Genomic DNA, 18,566 nt, shown 5'->3' with positions numbered 1-18,566 from the left:
GCACGTTCGAAAATTCTGCATGGAATCACTCCGCTCGGTGGTGGCCTCACTGAATCCGGGGGAGTTCATGGCCTCTATAGACCTGAAGGATGCCATTTGCACATCCCCATTTTCGAGGGTCATCAGAGGTATCTCCGATTCGCTATCGCGGAGGATCATTACCAGTTTGTGGCGTTGCCTTTCGGTCTCGCTTTGGCTCCAAGGGTCTTTACCAAAGTGTTGGCACCCGTTCTGGGCCTGTTGCGGGCACAGGGCATTGCGGTCCTAGGTTATCTGGATGATCTCCTGTTAAGATCGAGTGCCAGTCAGAGCCTGTTGCGCGATCTGTCCACTACGGTCCAGACGCTCCAGGAGTTCGGTTGGACGATCAACATTCAGAAGTCGACCTTGTCGCCTTCGGTCCGACTCCCGTATCTGGGAATGGTTCTGGACTCTGCTCAAGCAAAGGTGTTCTTACCGGAGGACAAGCTCCGGACCCTACAGGACGAGTTCAGGTCCCTCAGGGACGACGAATCCTTGTCACTCCGGACTTGTATGCGGTCCCTGGGATTGATGGTGTCGGTCTCGAGGCAATACCATTTGCACAGTTTCACACGCAAGCTCTCCAAGCGGAGATCCTCGCCAGGTGGGACAGACTGCCTCAGTCCTTGGACCTGAGGGTGTCTCTGAGTCGCCAGACCAGAATGGATCTATTGTGGTGGCTTCAGTCCCCAGCTGTGTCGGACGGAAAATCCTTCCGGCCAATTCTGTGGACTGTGATAACCACGGATGCCAGCCTGTCGGGCTGGGGTGGCGTTCTGGGCACTTGGTCGGAGGAGGAATCCTCCCTCCTGATCAACATTTTGGAATTAAGAGCGATCAGGCTGTGCCTGCTCCATTGGTCGGATCGTCTTCAGGGCCGTCCTGTACGGGTGCAGACGGACAATGCCACTGCGGTGGCTTACATCAATCACCAAGGGGGCACCAGGAGTGCCCGGGTGGGTCAGGAAGTGACCAGTATTCTGTCTTGGGCCGAGACTCATGTCCCGGCGATATCAGCAGTTCACATTCCGGGTGTGGAGAATTGGCAGGCCGACTATCTGAGCCGCCAGACCCTGGACCAGGAGGAATGGTCCTTGCACCCGGAGGTGTTTCAGATGCTGTGTGCAAAGTGGGGATCCCTGGATGTGGATCTGTTCGCGTCTCGGCTAAACCACAAGGTGGAAAGGTTCGTGGCAAGAACGCTCGATCCTCTGGCAGACGCCTCGGATGCGCTGGTGGTGCCTTGGCATCAGTGTCATCTGATCTATGCCTTTCCTTGTCCAGGTTCCTTCGCAGGTTGGCCTCGAACAATTACTGGTAATTCTGGTACGCGGACATCCTTCACCTTCACCTGGCCATAGAGCCTCTGTGGCGGCTGCCAATGCGGGAAGATCTACTGTCTCAGGGACTGATCTTCCATCCTGCTTTAGTCGCTGGCTTTAACGGCCTGGCTGTTGAAAGCCAGGTACTGACAGACAAGGGTCTCTCCTCAGAGGTCATTTCTACTTTGATCAAGGCTAGAAAAGCCTCTTCTGGTAAGATTTATTACGTACATGGAAAGCTTATTTTGCCTGGTGTGAGTCCAGGGGTTTCTCTCCTCGTTCCTATTCGGTAGCGAGGGTGTTGGCTTTCCCCCAGACTGGTGTGGATCAGTGTCTTGCGTTGGCCACGATTTAAGGGCCAGGTCTCTGCACTGGCTATTCTTTTCCAGCGCCCTGCGGCGTCTAATTCCTTGATTCGCACCTTTTATTCAAGGTGTGCGTCACTTGGCCCCTCCTAGAAGGGAGCCTCTACCTCCATGAGACTTGAACTTGGTTCTATCCGTGTTACAGCGTTCCCCGTTTGAAAACATCAGGAAAATTTTGTTGCCTATGCTATCTAAGAAGGTTGTGTTCCTGGTAGCGATCACTTCGGCTTGCAGAGTGTCGGGAGTTGGCGGCGTTGTCTTGCCGTTCCCCTTATCTGGTGGTTCATAGGGATAAGGTGGTCCTGCGACCTAATCCGTCCTTTCTGCCAAAGGTGGTTTCGGATTTTCACCTGAATGAGGACATTGTTTTACCTTCGCTTTGTGCGAACCCCAAGCATCCAAAAGAGGTTGCCTTGCATTCTTTGGATGTTGTCAGGGCGATCAGGGTTTACCTGTCGACTGCATCCTTTCGGAAATCGGGATTCTCTTTGTCCTTCCTGAGGGACCTCGGAAGGGTATGGCTGCGTCTGCGGCAACCATTGCCAAATGGATCAGACAGACCATTGTACAGGCCTATTCGTTGCGGGAACGGGTTCCTCCCTTCCCTGTCAAGGCGCATTCTACCAGGTCGGTGAGTGCGTCCTGGGCCTTCCGGCATCAGGCTTCGGTGGCCCAGGTGTGCAAGGCTGCGACTTGGTCGTCGGTGCACACCTTTTCCAAGTTCTATAAAATTGATGTTTTGGCGTCAGCTGATGCCTCCTTTGGCCGCAAAGTTCTCTGTGCGGCAGTGCCATAGGGAACTCTGGTTTTGTATGGGTCCCTGGCTGTTGGGGTTGTTTTCCCCTTGGTTATTTGTTTTCCTGGGTTGTTGCTCCTGTTGAGCCCCTTTTTTTTTTTTTTTTTTTTTTTTTTTTTTTGTTTTGTTACCCAGAAGGTTACCTTTCTGTTCATGTAAGGTTCCTTTCTCTGATGTGGGTACTGTGTTGCCTTTCTGACGGTTGCGTTGCCCACCCCTCATGTCTACACTGCTTTGGGACATCCCCATTAGTGAAGACTGTGTGAATGGGCGTCGACTGTCGGAGGACGTAAGAGAAAACTGAATTTTTGTAAAATCTTACCGTAAAATTCCTTTCTCGGAGTCCTCCGACAGTCGCCGCTCCCGCCCCTCTTTTGAGGGTTTTTTCTACACTATCACTGCTTGCGACCAAACTTAGTTGGGATGGCTAGTGCAGGGGGGTATTGGACTAGGACAGCCCCCATGGGTGTGACTATGTAGATGAATTGTTCTTTTACAAGTCTTATGCCTAGAAACTCCTGCGGAGAGGAAGCAATACCCTATTAGTGAAGACTGTGTGAATGGGCGGCGACTGTCGGATGACTCGGAGAAAGGAATTTTACGGTAAGATTTTTCAAAAATTCAGTTTTTTCTATTTGCATCATCTCCATTGAAATTTGAAAGACACTAATGAAATTGAATATAGGATTTAAAAAAATGGCTTGGCTGGCACCCTGTGGTGGCTGGCACCCTGTGGTGGGTGGTTGGCTGGCTGGTACAGGCAGGGCCTGTGGCTGGCTGGCTGGTACAGGCAGGGCCTGTGGCTGGCTGGCTGGTACAGGCAGGGCCTGTGGCTGGCTGGCTGGTACAGGCAGGGCCTGTGGCTGGCTGGTACAGGCAGGGCCTGTGGCTGGCTGGCTGGCTGGTACAGGCAGGGCCTGTGGCTGGCTGGCTGGCTGGTACAGGCAGGGCCTCTGGCTGGCTGGCTGGCTGGTACAGGCAGGGCCTGTGGCTGGCTGGCTGGCTGGTACAGGCAGGGCCTGTGGCTGGCTGGCTGGCTGGTACAGGCAGGGCCTGTGGCTGGCTGGCTGGTACAGGCAGGGCCTGTGGCTGGCTGGCTGGCTGGTACAGGCAGGGCCTGTGGCTGGCTGGCTGGTACAGGCAGGGCCTGTGGCTGGCTGGCTGGCTGGTACAGGCAGGGCCTGTGGCTGGCTGGCTGGCTGGTACAGGCAGGGCCTGTGGCTGGCTGGCTGGCTGGTACAGGCAGGGCCTGTGGCTGGCTGGCTGGCTGGTACAGGCAGGGCCTGTGGCTGGCTGGCTGGTACAGGCAGGGCCTGTGGCTGGCTAGCTGGTACAGGCAGGGCCGGTGGCTGGCTAGCTGGTACAGGCAGGGCCTATGGGTGTGCGGCATTTGTGTTAAACACACTGTGCACTGTGATTGGTTACTGTACTGTATGATTTATAAAGAATCACTCACTTTCCCGACTGTGCAGAGTCTCCAGTATGTGGGCACAGTGGCTGTTAAACGCACAGGTGAGACTCCGAAACGAGGCTTAGGGAGGTAGCCTAAGAAGGCCGCAGAAGCTGTCCCAGACTCCCAGTGCGCAGAGGCGCGTGGTGCAACATACGCAATGATGTCACGGCAATATCGGTAACTGCCGGGGCCGATTCCGATATATCAGGGAAAGTGCATATCGGCCCTCCAATATATCGGCATTGCCGATAATCGGTCGATCCCTAGTTAGGATCTAATCCTGCCTACCCTTGTTGGGAAGTTTGTGCACTTACTCCTTTAGTCATGCTGAATTTGGGGGAATAAACCCTGGTTTCCTTGCTGGGCTTGGTAGTCCTTTTTACAGCCCTTGTAGATTGTGGTTATAGTTCAAAGTTATGGAAGGTTTCACATTGGTGAGGTGACTGTCTAAAATTGTCTCCAGGTACTCATCTTTTAACCCTTGTAAGGTCAGTTAAATAGAGCTTTAGGGCCCTCCTTCTAGACCAGCTGGTCTTGCCTTTAAAAGGACTTTTTCATATGTCCCTTGTCTGGTACCTATTTCTTCCAGGAACGCATTCCTTTTTTTAAAATGCTGGCGGTTTTTTTTTTTTTTTTTTTTTTTTTTCTTCCAAAGCTGAATTGTTTTTTATAACACCATTTGGTGGTTCAGATTGCCCAGGTACTTGTACTACAGTTCTGTGTAGTGCAATTTTTGCCAGGTTTGACCTTTTTTCTTCGTCTTTGGCATCGGGTAGATTTTCTGTGTCCTCCCTTTTGGTCGTGTCTGATTCGGCCTCCTCTCGTGTCCGTTTTTGGGCTTGGACCTTCAGGTACCTCTTGACCCGCAGGCAGTCCCCAGTTCTGTTTTTGTTGGGCTTGTTGGTTGCCAAACACCTGTTTTTGAATGTCCTGACAGTAGAGCTGCATGATTAATCGTTAAAAAAATTGGGATCTCGACTCACCCCCCCCCCCCCCAATCAAAATTCTGCATTTCCATGATTCATATAGTGCAGAGCCGTTCTCTGCTCACTCACAGCTGTCAAATAAAAAAAAGAGCCTTCCGCAAATGTTTATTATCATTGGTCAGGCTGGGAGGTAACTATAAACATGTTTTACAATGCATCTTTTAGTTTAAAGCCCCGTACACACGATAAGATTATCGTACGATCTGTCCGTTTTTTGTGGCATGCTAGTCTGATGTGGAAAGTGAAGAGATTATTTTCATATGAATTTTCCCATACGACAGAATTCTACTTCAGAAGTGATGTCGTGTTGGATTGCTTTGTATGTGTTCGCTCTTCTCTGAGCATGCCTAGTCTTGCTCATAAGATTTTTCCCTGTCGAAATCTGTACTGAGACGAAAATCGGATGTGTGACGGAGGACAAAAATTTTAATGCCTGCACATCAGGATTTTGTCAGCCGAAAAGTCTGAGTCGGCTGTGGAAAGCACCATACTAACAATCCGAAAATCGGCAGATCGTTCTTCGGACGAAATTTCCCTTCCGATTCTTATCGTGTGTACGGGGCTTTAGGCTCCTTTCAGACCTCAGCGTATCGTTTTCAGGTGTTTTTTGCAGGTGTTTGGAGGCAGGCATTGACATCTAACAAAAACGCTTGTAATCTGCCAAAAAAAAGCTCATGTACTTTTTTTAAACTTCAGGCGTTTTGCTTCAGGTGAAAAAATGCTCAGATCTGAACGGGGGCCGTTGAAATCAATGGAATTTTGCTTGTTAGGCGTTTTGAGTCTTCAGAGATGAGGGTTTTACAAGCTGAAATATATGCTCAGGTGTGAACCGGGCTTAAATGGATGAGCTTCCGTCTGCAAATGAGGGCCGTTTAACCACTTAAAGACTAAGCCTTTTTCAGAAACTTGTTGCTTTACAAGCTAAAATAATTTTTTTTTTTTTTTTTTTTGCTAGAAAATTATATATATTTTTTTGCCGAGACCCAAGAGAATAAAATGGTGACAAATGCAATATTTTTTTGTCCCTCTGTATTTGTGCAGCGGTCTTTCAAACGCAATTTTTTGGGGAAAAAAATACACTTTCATGTATCGAAAAAGGAAATAAATAAACTGTAAAGTTAGCCCTATTTTTTTGTATAATGTGAAAGATGTTATGCCGAGAATCTTGAGAGAACCGTGACTTTTATTCTAAGGAAAAAAAGTGATTCTCATTTTATCCAGAATCGTGCCGCTGTAATTGACAGTGTGTGTGTGTGTGTGTGTGTGTGTGTGTGTGTATGTATGTATGTGTGTGTATATATATATATATATATATATATATATATATATATATATATATATATATATATATATATATTTTATTATTATTATGCCTTCCTGTGTCATTTAATAATAGAATTTTTGTGTTTGCTTTATAATCCTGTTTTGGAGCCTTCCTTATGTCCAAATCATCCTGTGGGTAGCAGTGTAACCCAAAAGCGTAGACCTCCTGTGTCCCTTTAATAGACTTCATTTAAAAGAAGTACAAAGATATATTTTAGGCAAAGGTGGACTAGTGGCAGTTCTTTATACATGTAGTAATTGTTAGAGATTAACATTTGGGGGGGGTATGATTATTTAACACTTTCTACGTTTTTTTGTACTTTGTTGCAGTAACCATGCAGCACATACAGCTATGTGCATATACTGCAACCACCTTGCATAACACACACTGTTTCTTATATAGAGGATCATGTATAAACCAGAAACTTAATGGAAACATGTCTTTTGTGAAGTTGGTGGCAGAAAACGGTTTGTTCAAATATTCTTATTTATGCTGTCAGGAATCTTTGGAGGAAGAGCGAGAAAACAGAAAAAGGAAGCACCCAAGTCCCCCTAGAAATCGTTCAGATTCCAATGAGAGGAGGTAAGAATGTTTCTTCTGTCTTTTTGTTTTAGTATGGTTTGTTTGTCTATAATGTACAAAAGGTATAGAATCCCCAGTCTATTAGTTAAAAATGTTTTTTTTTTAAATCATGTAGTACAGGATAGAGTATTCATTACCCTGGGTTATATATGCTGCCACCTTCAAGTGATTAAACACGAGCAAAAAAGGAAGCTGCTGTTACACCCTCACCCCTCAATAAACCCTCCCACTCCCAGCTAGCCTCATTTTTTGCTAGTGTCCTTCGGTTTCATACGTGTTCTCTCTACCGAGAAGCGCACACATCCTTGTTTTATATGGAGGTTTTGGCTTTCAAAGGTACTTCTGTCAAGTTCATAGCTGCGCCATATTCACTGCAGCATATTTCTGCAGCTTCTAGATCAGTTGACTCCACGATTTAGCCTTGGGAGACTGTAATCAGACCCTGTCTGCATTAAGATGTGGGGCTGGCCTTTAATGTTGCATCCGTACTAGATCCTGCGTGGTGCATCACCTTGAGTTAGCTGAAGGATACTATACAGGTTTTTGCTTGTGGTTTGCCAGCCGGTTGAGCTCTCTCAAAAAAACCCCTTGGTGAGTATGCCTGTTGAGGAGCGGGGAAGCCAGGATGGGAATTGTCTCTAACTTCCTGCTGCTGTAAGAAGATCTGCTGAGGTGAATCTGGGCCAACAGTCCTTCACTGGGCCCTGTATGCTGTGTTTTTATGCACATGCTAAAACTTAAAAATGTTGCCAAAATTTGTAATACTGGGAGGCTGTATAACCATGGATATTGAGAGGGAAAAAAAGCGCTTTATTATGTCACTGAAAATACATTAAAAGCTCTGCATATACTATCGGGAGTGCTGCATAGGTCTTCCAAGCCTACTGTGCAGACACACGCCATCTTTACTCCTGGTGCATGGAGGACTAACCCAAAAATCCAAAAAAGGCTACCTGGTCTTCAGCTGCTTAGAGTGCCTGGCAAAGACCTCAGTCACCCTTCTCACTCCACTATGGCTATTCTTAGTATTTCTCTGGGGATAGTGTAGCACCACACACGGCAGATCTAAAGGCACTCAGGCGCTGGGTCAGACGGCTTTGATCTGCAAGTTTCTCCTGGTTGATAATGTCTCGCTGTGTTCTATGGTATGTCAACCTGAGGTGACCCTGTGCCTTTTTTGATGATGTCTCACTGTATACTAAATGTTTAGAAAGTGGTGGTTTCCTAGCTTCACACAAACATGCTATGCAGAGTTCTGTGAGTACTCTTTTTGTAGGTAATGTCTCCCATGTACTATTGTTCAGTGGCCAATGGTGACCTTCTCATGGATGCACATTCTCTCCACCTGCTCTGACCAAGTCATCATAGACTTCTGTACCAACAGAATTCAGTGAGACTGTATCCACAAATCGAAGGGATGTTTACTGTCTACTACTCTTCTGTGGTTGCCTTCTTGTCGCCATAGCTTCTGTGCAGTAAGCCTTTGCTATTAAGAAACTTTTTCGTGTTCCTTATCGTGCAAAATGTGTTTTTTAGGTTTTTTTATTTACATTTAAAAAAACATCTTATTGTAAAAGAAAACCAAGGTACAATAGCATGGCATAGTAGTACACAACAGGAAGTAGATAAGTGGTGTCCAGAGTACTAAGCCACAATGCAGTTGTGATATATTCACTTGGCAACAACGTTCAAGGCCTAGGAGCCAAGTAGAAAGCAGGAATTGAGGGCAGGAAGGGGGTGGGGGGGGGGGAGAAAGGGAAATACCATTCAAGGGCTTCTGTCCGGCTGCTCCAGCCACCTTTCCCATATGTTATTATATTTTCAGGGGGCAACCTCTAGGAAGATAAACCAATTTTTTGTATGGTAATGTAGTTTACCTCTGTCAACCAGGCTTGAAAAGTAGGAGCCTGCATCCAGTGACGTGCTACAAGTTTACAGGCAGTAACGAGTTTCATATAGAAAGATATTAAAGAACTTGTCTATCTCGGAGAAGGCTGAGTAAACACATTTTAGGTTCTAATTAGTCGGGTGCCCATCCGGTGCAGGAACTTAATGCTTTGCGCCCAAGAGGCCTGTTTTATGGGGCAGGTCCACAGTAGATAGAAAAAGGTGCCTGTCACATCTGGGACACTGTGGCCTGCAGCCAGGGATTTTTAGAAACCCAGAGTGGTATAATAACTATATATGTATGTGTGTATGTATGTGTGTGTGTGTGTGTGTGTGTGTGTGTGTGTATATGTATATGTGTGTATATATATATATATATATATATATATATATATATATATATATATATATATATATATATATATATATATATAATGTTGTGTGAGTCTATCAGACAACCTGAGTAAAATGAGTTTGTTGCCTTCCAGCACCTCATCCCACTCTGCATCATCCAGAATCCCAACATCCGGCTCCCATTGAGATTTGACCCGATAGGCTATGCGGGTAGCTTTGGGGGGGGGGGGTAGTACGCAAAGCATTAGGGCAGAAATCAACTTAGTGGGTTTCGTACCTGTGATATTTACTAGAGGATAGGAACTGTATCTGGCAACTGGGCCCGCAGAGCATTGCGGAGCAGTAGAGTATATCTATATATAGAGTAGAGTATCAGAATAACCTATGGTTAGGAAGATCAAATTCTTCTTTCAGGGTTTGGAAGTCCATAGGCCTGTAGGCGTGGGTACCGGATAAAGGTAGAGGATGCCTTTTTAGAGGCCCAAAAAAACTAGGGATGGAAGTAAGTTCAGGCAACTGAGGATTGTACCACAGGGGGAACGTGCGTGTGGTAAGCAGGAGCACTGATCCATCTCCGGACCAGCTCCCAGATATGTTTGTGGTGTTGCAGCAGAGGCACGCGTTAAGCCCAGGCTCCCGAATGTCCACCTTCTCAAAAGAGCACCTTTTAGGGGGTATTGCGCTCGGTTTGGCTGTCTGCAAACTAACCTCTGGTAGTGGTCAAATTCAGCCTTATCTAAGTGATAAAAGGGGAACAGTTTGATTGCCAAATATGCGTGGAAGTCGGGTAGGACAGTCCCTCCCCGGGGGGTCGGATTCTTAATTGTAAGCCAGGGCAGTTTGTCTACCCAAACCCCAGATAAATCTGATGAGAATGGCATCAATTTTTTTTTTTTTTTAAAGATTGACTTATTTAGATTCATTCTTTAGGTAACCTTCTGGGGAAGTCTCGCCCAAGACTGCATGCAAACCTTCAAAGTAGTGAATAGCGGTTCAATGTTTACAATCTACCTACAGCTCTCTAGTGACTTGGACTCCCAGATAAAGGATGGATGTCTCTCTATATAGAGGGAGATTAGTGGAACTACATGTCGGTGGGGGTATTTTTTTTCCTAAACGGAGTATTTGTGATTTACTCCAGTTAATGCACAGCTCAGAATGTACCCGAAAAATCTCGATAACATGCAGGTCGGTTTGCAGTGAGGGCCAGATTTCTCCAGGTAAAGTATGTCACTACCGGAGGCTTCCAGATATCGGGTTGCAGTCTAAATGGAATGACCAAGGGCTCAGCTGCTAGGGCATATAAGAATGGGGATAGAGGGCACCCTTGCCGGGTTCTTCAACCCAAGAGGAAGGAGTCCGAGACCTATACATTCACTGAAACCCAGGTTACTGAAGAACAGTACAGCAATTGTACCCATTTAATAAAGTTGGGGGAGAAGCCAAAACCCTACAGTCACTCCCAGAGGTATCCCCACTCCACAGAATTGAACGCCTTAGTGGGATCCAACACCACCACCGTGCATCGTGAGAGGCCTGAATATTCATAAACAAATGACAGATGTTCATAGCTATGTTTTTTTCCTGGGCATAAACCCAGTTTGGTCTGGGTGATAGAACGACCTGATTGAGGCATAAGGCCAAAACCTTTGCTAAAATTTTGATAGCCACCTTGAGGTATGAATCCGGTAGATGGATGTCTTTGCCGGTTTGTGGCTCACAATAATTAGGGTCTCCCTCATAGAATTTGGTAGAATACCCGCTACAAAAAAATATTCATACAGAGACAACTATTCGGGGACTAATTCCTCCGAAATAGGTGGCATAGAAATCGAGCAGGAGGCCATCCCACCCGGGAGCCTTAGCAGTGGTAATCACAGTGACAATTTCAGCTACAGAGAGGGGAGCTTCGAGGATAGCCAATTGTGCCTCGGTTAACCAAGAGACAGGTATGCCTTGTAAAAAGAGTGTCCAACGTAGTAACAGTCACTTGGGAGAAGAAGAGGAATTTTATAATGAGCAAAAAATTTTGCGGGAAACCCAGATGGATCAATAACCCTGGAACCCTGTGAGTCTAGCAGGTTGACAACCACCGGGGCCCTAAATCTTGGTGAGCCAAGTATTCCAGCAACTTACCCGCCTACTCCCCCCTGCTCAAGAATCTGTTTAAAAAGAAAAAAGCTGTTTGGCTTTCTCATAGTGCAGTTGTTTGTGACTTTAATGCGGGGTAGGGATCCATTGCAAAAGTGTCATGTAGGGATGTCAGCCTTTCAGTGGCCTGCTGCAAAAGAAGTTTAGAGGAGGCTTTCAACTGATTTATATGCATGGACAGCAAAGAGCAGCATGCAATTCAAATAATTCCCATACAAGCCCTACCGAGGTGATATTGAGATTGGATGAATATCCTTCTGGTCCGCCAGTGGTGTGATCCAACAGTTTTCCCGGTTGAAATCCCATCTCCTCCAACAAGGGTAATAGAATGGTGGACACAACAATAAAAGCTATGCGGGACTTATTCAAATGTGTCGCAGAAAAACAGGAAAATGCTTGAGTGGTCGGGAATTTTATACAGTCAGGTGTCTACCAAGGCAAAGTCAGAGAACAAGCGACTGAGTCGAGTATCTGTTGTGGGAGGGGGAATGGAGGAGGAGTGCAGGTGATCTAGCGCAGGATTAAGAACCATGGTAAAGTCCCTAAGCCAGATACTCTATATTGTCAAAAGTATTGGGATGCCTGCCTTTACACGCATATGAACATTAATAGCATCCCAGTCTTTGTCCGTAGGGTTCAATATTGAGTAGACTCTCTTGGAATACTGGGGATGTCTGGTATTATAGGCCCAGCCTACCGGGGAGAGGTTATATATATATATATATATATATATATATATATATATATATATATATATATATATATATATATATATATATATATATATTTTTATGTGTGTATATCATTTATTTTTATATATATATATATATATATATATATATATATATATATATAATATATTCAGTAAACCATGAATTGGTAAACTAACGAGAATCAAACTGTAGGACACATGGTGTGTCTTTTGGCTTAGGTCTGGTTATAAGTGACGGAACAGGGTTCCAGAGCATGCTCTTGGTACTTCAGATGTAGTATGCATGAAGTATGGCATAAAAAAAAAAGATAACAAAGGTAACAGGGTGCCTGTTCAACAAGGCATTGGTGTAATGCCCACTGTAAGTGTAATCGGAGAGTCATCCATCATCATTATAGGCAACAAGTGGGAAAGGCATGGACAGTCAAAATTCACATAAAGGAGGAGTCTGGGGAGAGTCTTTCGCAAAATGAAGGAGAGAACGACTAGGGGAGTAGGCAGCGTACTCGCAGCATCCAGTTCTAGAGGGTTTCATCATACAGGGCCATATGTCGGCATCCCGTTGATCAAGCCAGGATAAAAGCCAGTTCAGGATCTTTGAAAAAGTGCACCCAGTCATCACCCACCACCCATAGGTGGGCTGGGAACAGCATGGCATGCTTCAGATGATGATTGCGAAGGAACGCTTGACATCCGTGAAACAGGAGCGTTGCTTCTGGGCCTCTGCCGATAAGTTTGGAAACACCAGCACTGGGACATTTTGGAGGGGGATGTTGCCCTTTTTCCCTAGTAAGCCTGAGAACTGCATCCCAAACCAAAGTTTAGCTAAGAAGGTGTGGGAAGGTGCACCTTCCGGAGGCAGTCGGGCTGGCATCTGGTGTGCGCACTCCACCGCAAAGGTAGCAGAGAAGGCTACCCTACCAAATGTGGTGATCAGCAGGTTTTCCAAGAAGGTAGCTGGGTCGGAGCTTTCTGAGCCCTCAGGGAGGCCAGTGAAGTAGAGCTTGCAGTTTTGGACTCTGTTCTCTAGGTCGTCCTGCTTCTGGGAAAACTCTTGGATCTGGCACTGCATGGCCTCAGGCGTGCTGCCGGGGGTGGACAGTGTCCTCTGCACAGCTGGTTCAGGCTTCCACCTCTGTGACAGAGTCCTGGAACTTGTGCCTATCCAGCCTTATGAGGTATGTCCACCTTTTACCTCCATTTTCACCGTCTGTTACCTGGCATTTTGAGATGGCCTCAAGCACTTTAGCTGTGTCAGCTGTAGTGGGCTCCTGACCAGATGTAGTGTTGGAACCATCTTCCTCCAAGGGCTCCTGTCGCCGAAAAGTATCCAGGGAAGGCATAGCTGAAGCCGCTTTACGGTAGTCAACCTGAGGAGGGAGATTGATTGATTGACTGACTATGCACCAAGCAGTCAACTAGTGGACAAATAATTGTGGCAGGCACACAGGATACTGGAGACAGGATAAACTGGGAGCAGAGCTTAAAGCAGAGTTCCGGGAAAAAATATTTTCTCTGAATCGTCTTCCAGGACAGCCCATGAGACCTTAGGGCTCCTCCCCCAGGACAGGAAACACATTCCAAAATTTAAATAAAAGGCTGTCCCTTAGTCCTCACCTTCAGTATTTAGTGTTTCCTCCGGACAGGGGGTAACATGTTCCTGGAACTGAAGCTTCCGGTCTCCTGGACTGTCCATGGAAAGACTTGGAAATATATGCATCTTCTCCTGCCCATAGCGGTACCCCTTTAGTGCCGCAATAGGGGCTGACCGCTGTCTCCTGTTCTCATGGTCCACACGGGCAGACCGTGGATGTGGTCAAGTGGAGCGCAGGGGGAGCCCTTTTCCGTTTCTGGGGGCACCCTTGGAGCAACACACGCTGTGTACCCATGGCACCGCCGAGTTCAGCAAGACCGCCACTTGCAGATTTGAATTTGGCGCCAGAACGGAGAGGGCGGAACTCCGGTGCTTCCACTCAGGCCTCAAAGGAAGTGACACACGTTGCTTCCAGCGCAGTGACGACATCCGCGGGCGTCAGGAAACCCTTGTTCCAGTTTCCGGAGGCGCGAACAGCTGAGACAAATGGGCGACCGGTGTTAGGTGAATCAGCACACTCTGTGACCACCGGACAGAGCGATGGATCCCACGGCAGCGACCGCACAGTCGGTAGAAGCCGGCTCTGGCACCGACACCTCCCAGGTAAGCAATAGGGTTTGTCTGGCCCTGTCTGCAATATACCTGTCAGGGTTTCCTTATTCCTTTTCCCTTCCCTTATATTTAAAAAAATGTTTGGCAAAAGGGAGCACTATTTCTTTACCTTACACAAATGTGGGGATAATTTGGGGAGTCTTGAGCTAATTATGTTTTTCTCTTTTATAGCCCCCAAAAAGAAATGTGCAATTTGCGGAGCCAAGCTAGATTCCACTTGGAGCAAAACAGCGTGCCGCACATGTATAGATAATCTTATTAAAGATGTTCCTACTGTATCCACAAAAGAATGTTGACCTTTTAGTTAGGTCCCTACATCTGTTTCTAAAAACAGAGTGTATGGTGACGACACAAGGGAGGAATCAGAGTCCCCTCATTTTTCAGTTAGGAGTCTGGATCAGGGGAGGAACCCGGGGAAAAAGAGTCCTGTGAAGGTTCCAGATTAAATTATTTTATTTTATTTTTTTCCCTTGAAAATGTGGATGGATTGCTTAAAGCAGTGTATATTATACTAGAAATTAAAGAGAAGATGCAAGCATAATCTTATGTATACAATCCATAAGAAAAATGCTAGAGTTTTTTCCTGTACACAACTCCTTGCTAGAGACAAGGGTGTGTGTGATTACCAATCACGGGCAATCAAGCTGCCATGGGAAAAACCTGAAGGTGGAGGAGGAGGAGTGCTGATTACACCAAATCTCCCCCACCACCCTGAACAGCCAACTCAGGGTGTGTGTGTGATTACCAATCACTGGCAATCAATCAATTAGTAGTAGCCTTTTTTTGGCATGATCCTATGTATGCAGCAACTCAGCTCTTTGCTAAAGTACAATCAGCTGGAATGGGAAAATTTCTTTTGATGGCAGCAAAGAATTATGGAATAAAAGTCCAGAATAGATTGTCAGTGAGGTTTATCCTTACCTGTTTCTCCTTATGGAAAAACAGAATATCCTCATAGACAAATTGCAAGATCAGGAGTCGCCAACCATGCTAACACCCTGTGGGTTCACAGTTGTGTGTCATTATTTAATGAATGGAGGAGGAGGAGTGCGGATTACACCGATCTCCCCCACCACCCTGAACAGGTGTGGGTGATCCTGTTACCAATCACTGGCTATCAATCTCTTAGCAGTGAGTTTTTTGGCTGATTCATCCGCTGAGGCAGTTATGACAGCCAGAACCTCCGCTTTGGCAGGAGAGGTTTCTGGCTCAAGTCATGGTCTGGTGACTGTACTTCCAAACTGTGCCTCTGTGGTCTCCCATTGACAGGGTGACCATCTCTTCGGCCCTGGGCTAAGAGGAAGCTCTGGAACACACTGCTGACAACAGCAGAGGACACGGGAAATTCAGCCCTTTTTTCTGGACTTAGTGTCCACAGGGCACAGGCTGGAATTCAATTTTCAGCCTCCAGAAAAATACCAGGTTGCCCACGGATCCAGCCAAAGCCGCTGCCCTAAGTCTCCAGTTAGGACACTTACTAGATCAGAGGGTACTAATACCTGTTCCAAAGGGGGTACAAGGCAGAGGGTTTTTACTCCCACATTGTTGTGAAAAGAAAACCCTCGGAGTTATCGATTTGATTCTAAATTTAAGCAAATTAAATCTCTGGATAAAATACAAACATTTTCGCATGGATTCAATACACTCCATAGGGAACCTGTTGTATCCAAGATGTTTTATGGCAACTCTTGATTTAAAGGATGCTTACTTTCACATCCCCATTCACCAGGCTTACCAGAAGTTCCTGAGACTAGCAGTAAAGCTAGGACCAGAGGTCAAACATTATCAGTTCCGGGGGCTGGATCATCAACAAACAAAAATCCTGCCTAAAACACCCTCCCAGAGGGTGACTTATCTCGGGTACGAGATCTCCTCTCTGGATCAAAAGATTTTTCTCCCACAGCCCAAGGTATTGAAGATGCGTCAGATGGTAGCCTCTTTACAGCCCAACCAATGGGTCTCTCCTAGAGACATAACAAGGGTCATAGGCCTGATGACCTCCTGTTTTCCAGCTGTCCCTAGGGCACGGTGCCAATAACGTCCCCTCCAGAGGTTCTTCTTAAAGAACTGGGACGGACGGCCAAATTCCTTAGAACAGAAGGTAAAGGTGCCCACCAAGATAAAAAGAGCCCTATGGTGGTGGAGATCTTCCCTTCACCTAGCAAAAGGTTTAGACTGGGTCATTCCAGGATCACAGCATTTTTTATCAGATGTTTGATATCTTTTTTTTTTTTTTTTTTTTTTTATTGGATTTTATCTCCTTGTTTTTTTCTTAATTATTTATGTCTGTTATATTGATTTTTGCTAATTGAAGAGAAGAATCCCAAATGTTAACAAATATTGTGTGTTTTTATTTTCAAGGACGAGAGATAAAAAGCGAGAGGATGGGAAATGGAGGGAATATGACCGACATAGAGACCGATATGACTGGCGGAGAGGCAGAAGTAAAAGCCCATCCAAAAACAAGCCTTCAAATAATAGTAGGAGTCGAAGCAGGGGAAGAAGCAGGGACCAAGAATCTACCAGGAGCCGAGGTACTGTTTTCTACCTCACTATTCTAAGATTGCACAGACTGCACCACCAGAAGGCTTGTGAGGCTTGTGTTTTACCTTTTTTCTTTTTGCAGCATGGTGAGCATAGCTAATCGATCACCTTTTTAAAGTGGTTGTAAAACCCCATTCATGAAATCTGACCTATGCACATATATCTACAGTGTTTACTTCTCTCTCTCCAAAGAGTGCGGTGTCTTTCTGCTGCTCCGTTCCCCTGTTATCAGCCTAATAACTTCTGAAAAGCTCTCGACACACCAGATAAAAGCAGCGTGAAGTTTGTGTCGGGGAGGAAACGTAGAGATTGATAAGCGGAGAGCTTGTCTGTTCACACTGCAGCTCTGCAAGTTTCTTAGTTCCCCTGCCTATGTGGAGCAGGTGGGGGTTGTCTTTTCTCCAATCAGCTCTCACACACCCACCCCTAAGTGCTGCTGAAACAGGAACGATTTTTATCATGTGCACTTTATGAAGAATGTAGAAAGGGAAAGACTGCAGATATACATGTAAAACTTTATGTAGGGAGATTTGTTTCATCTCTGTGTATCATCTGAGGCCATTTACTTCACTGGGTATAGGAGAGGGTTTACAATCACTTTAAAGGATAAGTAAACTTTTACAAAAAAAAAAAAATAATAATAAATGCACATTTTTTTGCAGGTAAAAAATTGGAATTCAGTGTTTTTTTTTTTTTGTTAGGGACATGTAAAGCATTGAACCCATTGGGGGGGTCTGATTGAGTAAGAAGGAAGTCTATAATCTTCCTCCTTCCTTCTCCTTTCTCCGGTGATTCTCTCTTCTCTCCCTGATTTTCTCCACCTCTGGGTGGGGAGGGAGAATTCTTAGAGATTACCAGTAAGGTGCTGAGATCGTAAGTTTATAAACTGTCTGTTTCTGTCAATGACCGATTCTGTGTGTTGGGATGATCAGCGGAGAACATGTTCTCCGCTTATGTCCATTTCATAAACGGTTAATGAGCTGCGATCATCAGGATTGTAGCTCTTGTCTGTTTCATACATGGACACCCAAGTCATAAAAACAAATGCACAGTGATGCTGATTGATATTAGCCAAAAGCACAAGCAACCATTGTAGTTTCTACACTATATTAGCATTTCTGGTGGTGGTCTATCTCTATGAACAGGTTTTATGTACAAAAATGCCTTTGCTAATGATGGGATCCATGTCTTTTTTTTTTTTTTTTTTGTCGAAATCCTAATTTAGAGTAATGACAGGAAAAAAGTTGGTTTGTCTGGACAATGTCTTTAACTGTTATTTTTCTCCAGGTGTTAAGCTGGATAAACACTATACAATTATCTTTTTTAGATTTTTTTTTCCTTTTAGATTTACCAAAACTATATAATAGGAGTTCAGACCTAAACACTTAAATTTTTATGCAATCATTCAGGCCATTGCACTACATAGATGAAGGTAATGGGCCATACACACTATACAATTGTCTTTAGATTTTTTTCCTTTAGATTTAGGCCTCATGTACACTGCTGCTGATAAATGGGCGTTTAGAAGCAGTTGGACGTTTTTTTTCAGCAGCCCCTGAACCCTCCTCTATGTTATCTTATCTGTCCATGTACACTGAGTCGTTTACAGTCATTTAGAGGCAGTTGAGTTCAGTGTTGTTTTTTGGAAAGCAATGATTTGCGTTCAGGATGTTCAGAACGCGTGTTTACCGGCGTTTCAAACGCAAAACGCGACTGAACGCGGTCACCCGCGTTTTGCACTTGCGTTTTTACTGTTTAAAAGGGGAATCATTTTTTGACCTCTAAAAACGGATCTGAAAGCAAACGCCCGCTAAACTCCACTAAACGCGGCATGCAAACGCGACACAACGGACGTTTTAAACG

At 45.6% G+C, this 18,566-nt stretch overlaps 1 protein-coding gene across 1 annotated transcript in view; it reads left to right on the top strand.

The window, feature by feature from the left end:
- LOC309553254 (RNA-binding protein 27-like) overlaps window positions 1-18,566 on the top strand; it is a 186,821-nt gene that overhangs the window by 40,452 nt on the left and 127,803 nt on the right. The window contains exons 4-5 of the mRNA XM_082254244.1: window positions 6,767-6,849; window positions 16,521-16,693. Coding sequence (XP_082110370.1) covers window positions 6,767-6,849; window positions 16,521-16,693 — 256 coding nt within the window. The remainder of the gene's footprint in view (window positions 1-6,766; window positions 6,850-16,520; window positions 16,694-18,566) is intronic.

This window comes from Pelophylax lessonae (genome assembly GCF_965119305.1).
Source record: "Pelophylax lessonae genome assembly, chromosome: 4".
Classification (NCBI taxonomy): domain Eukaryota; kingdom Metazoa; phylum Chordata; class Amphibia; order Anura; family Ranidae; genus Pelophylax; species Pelophylax lessonae.
The sequence above is the reverse complement of the archived record's forward strand: the minus strand, read 5'-3'. Positions and strand labels throughout refer to the sequence as shown.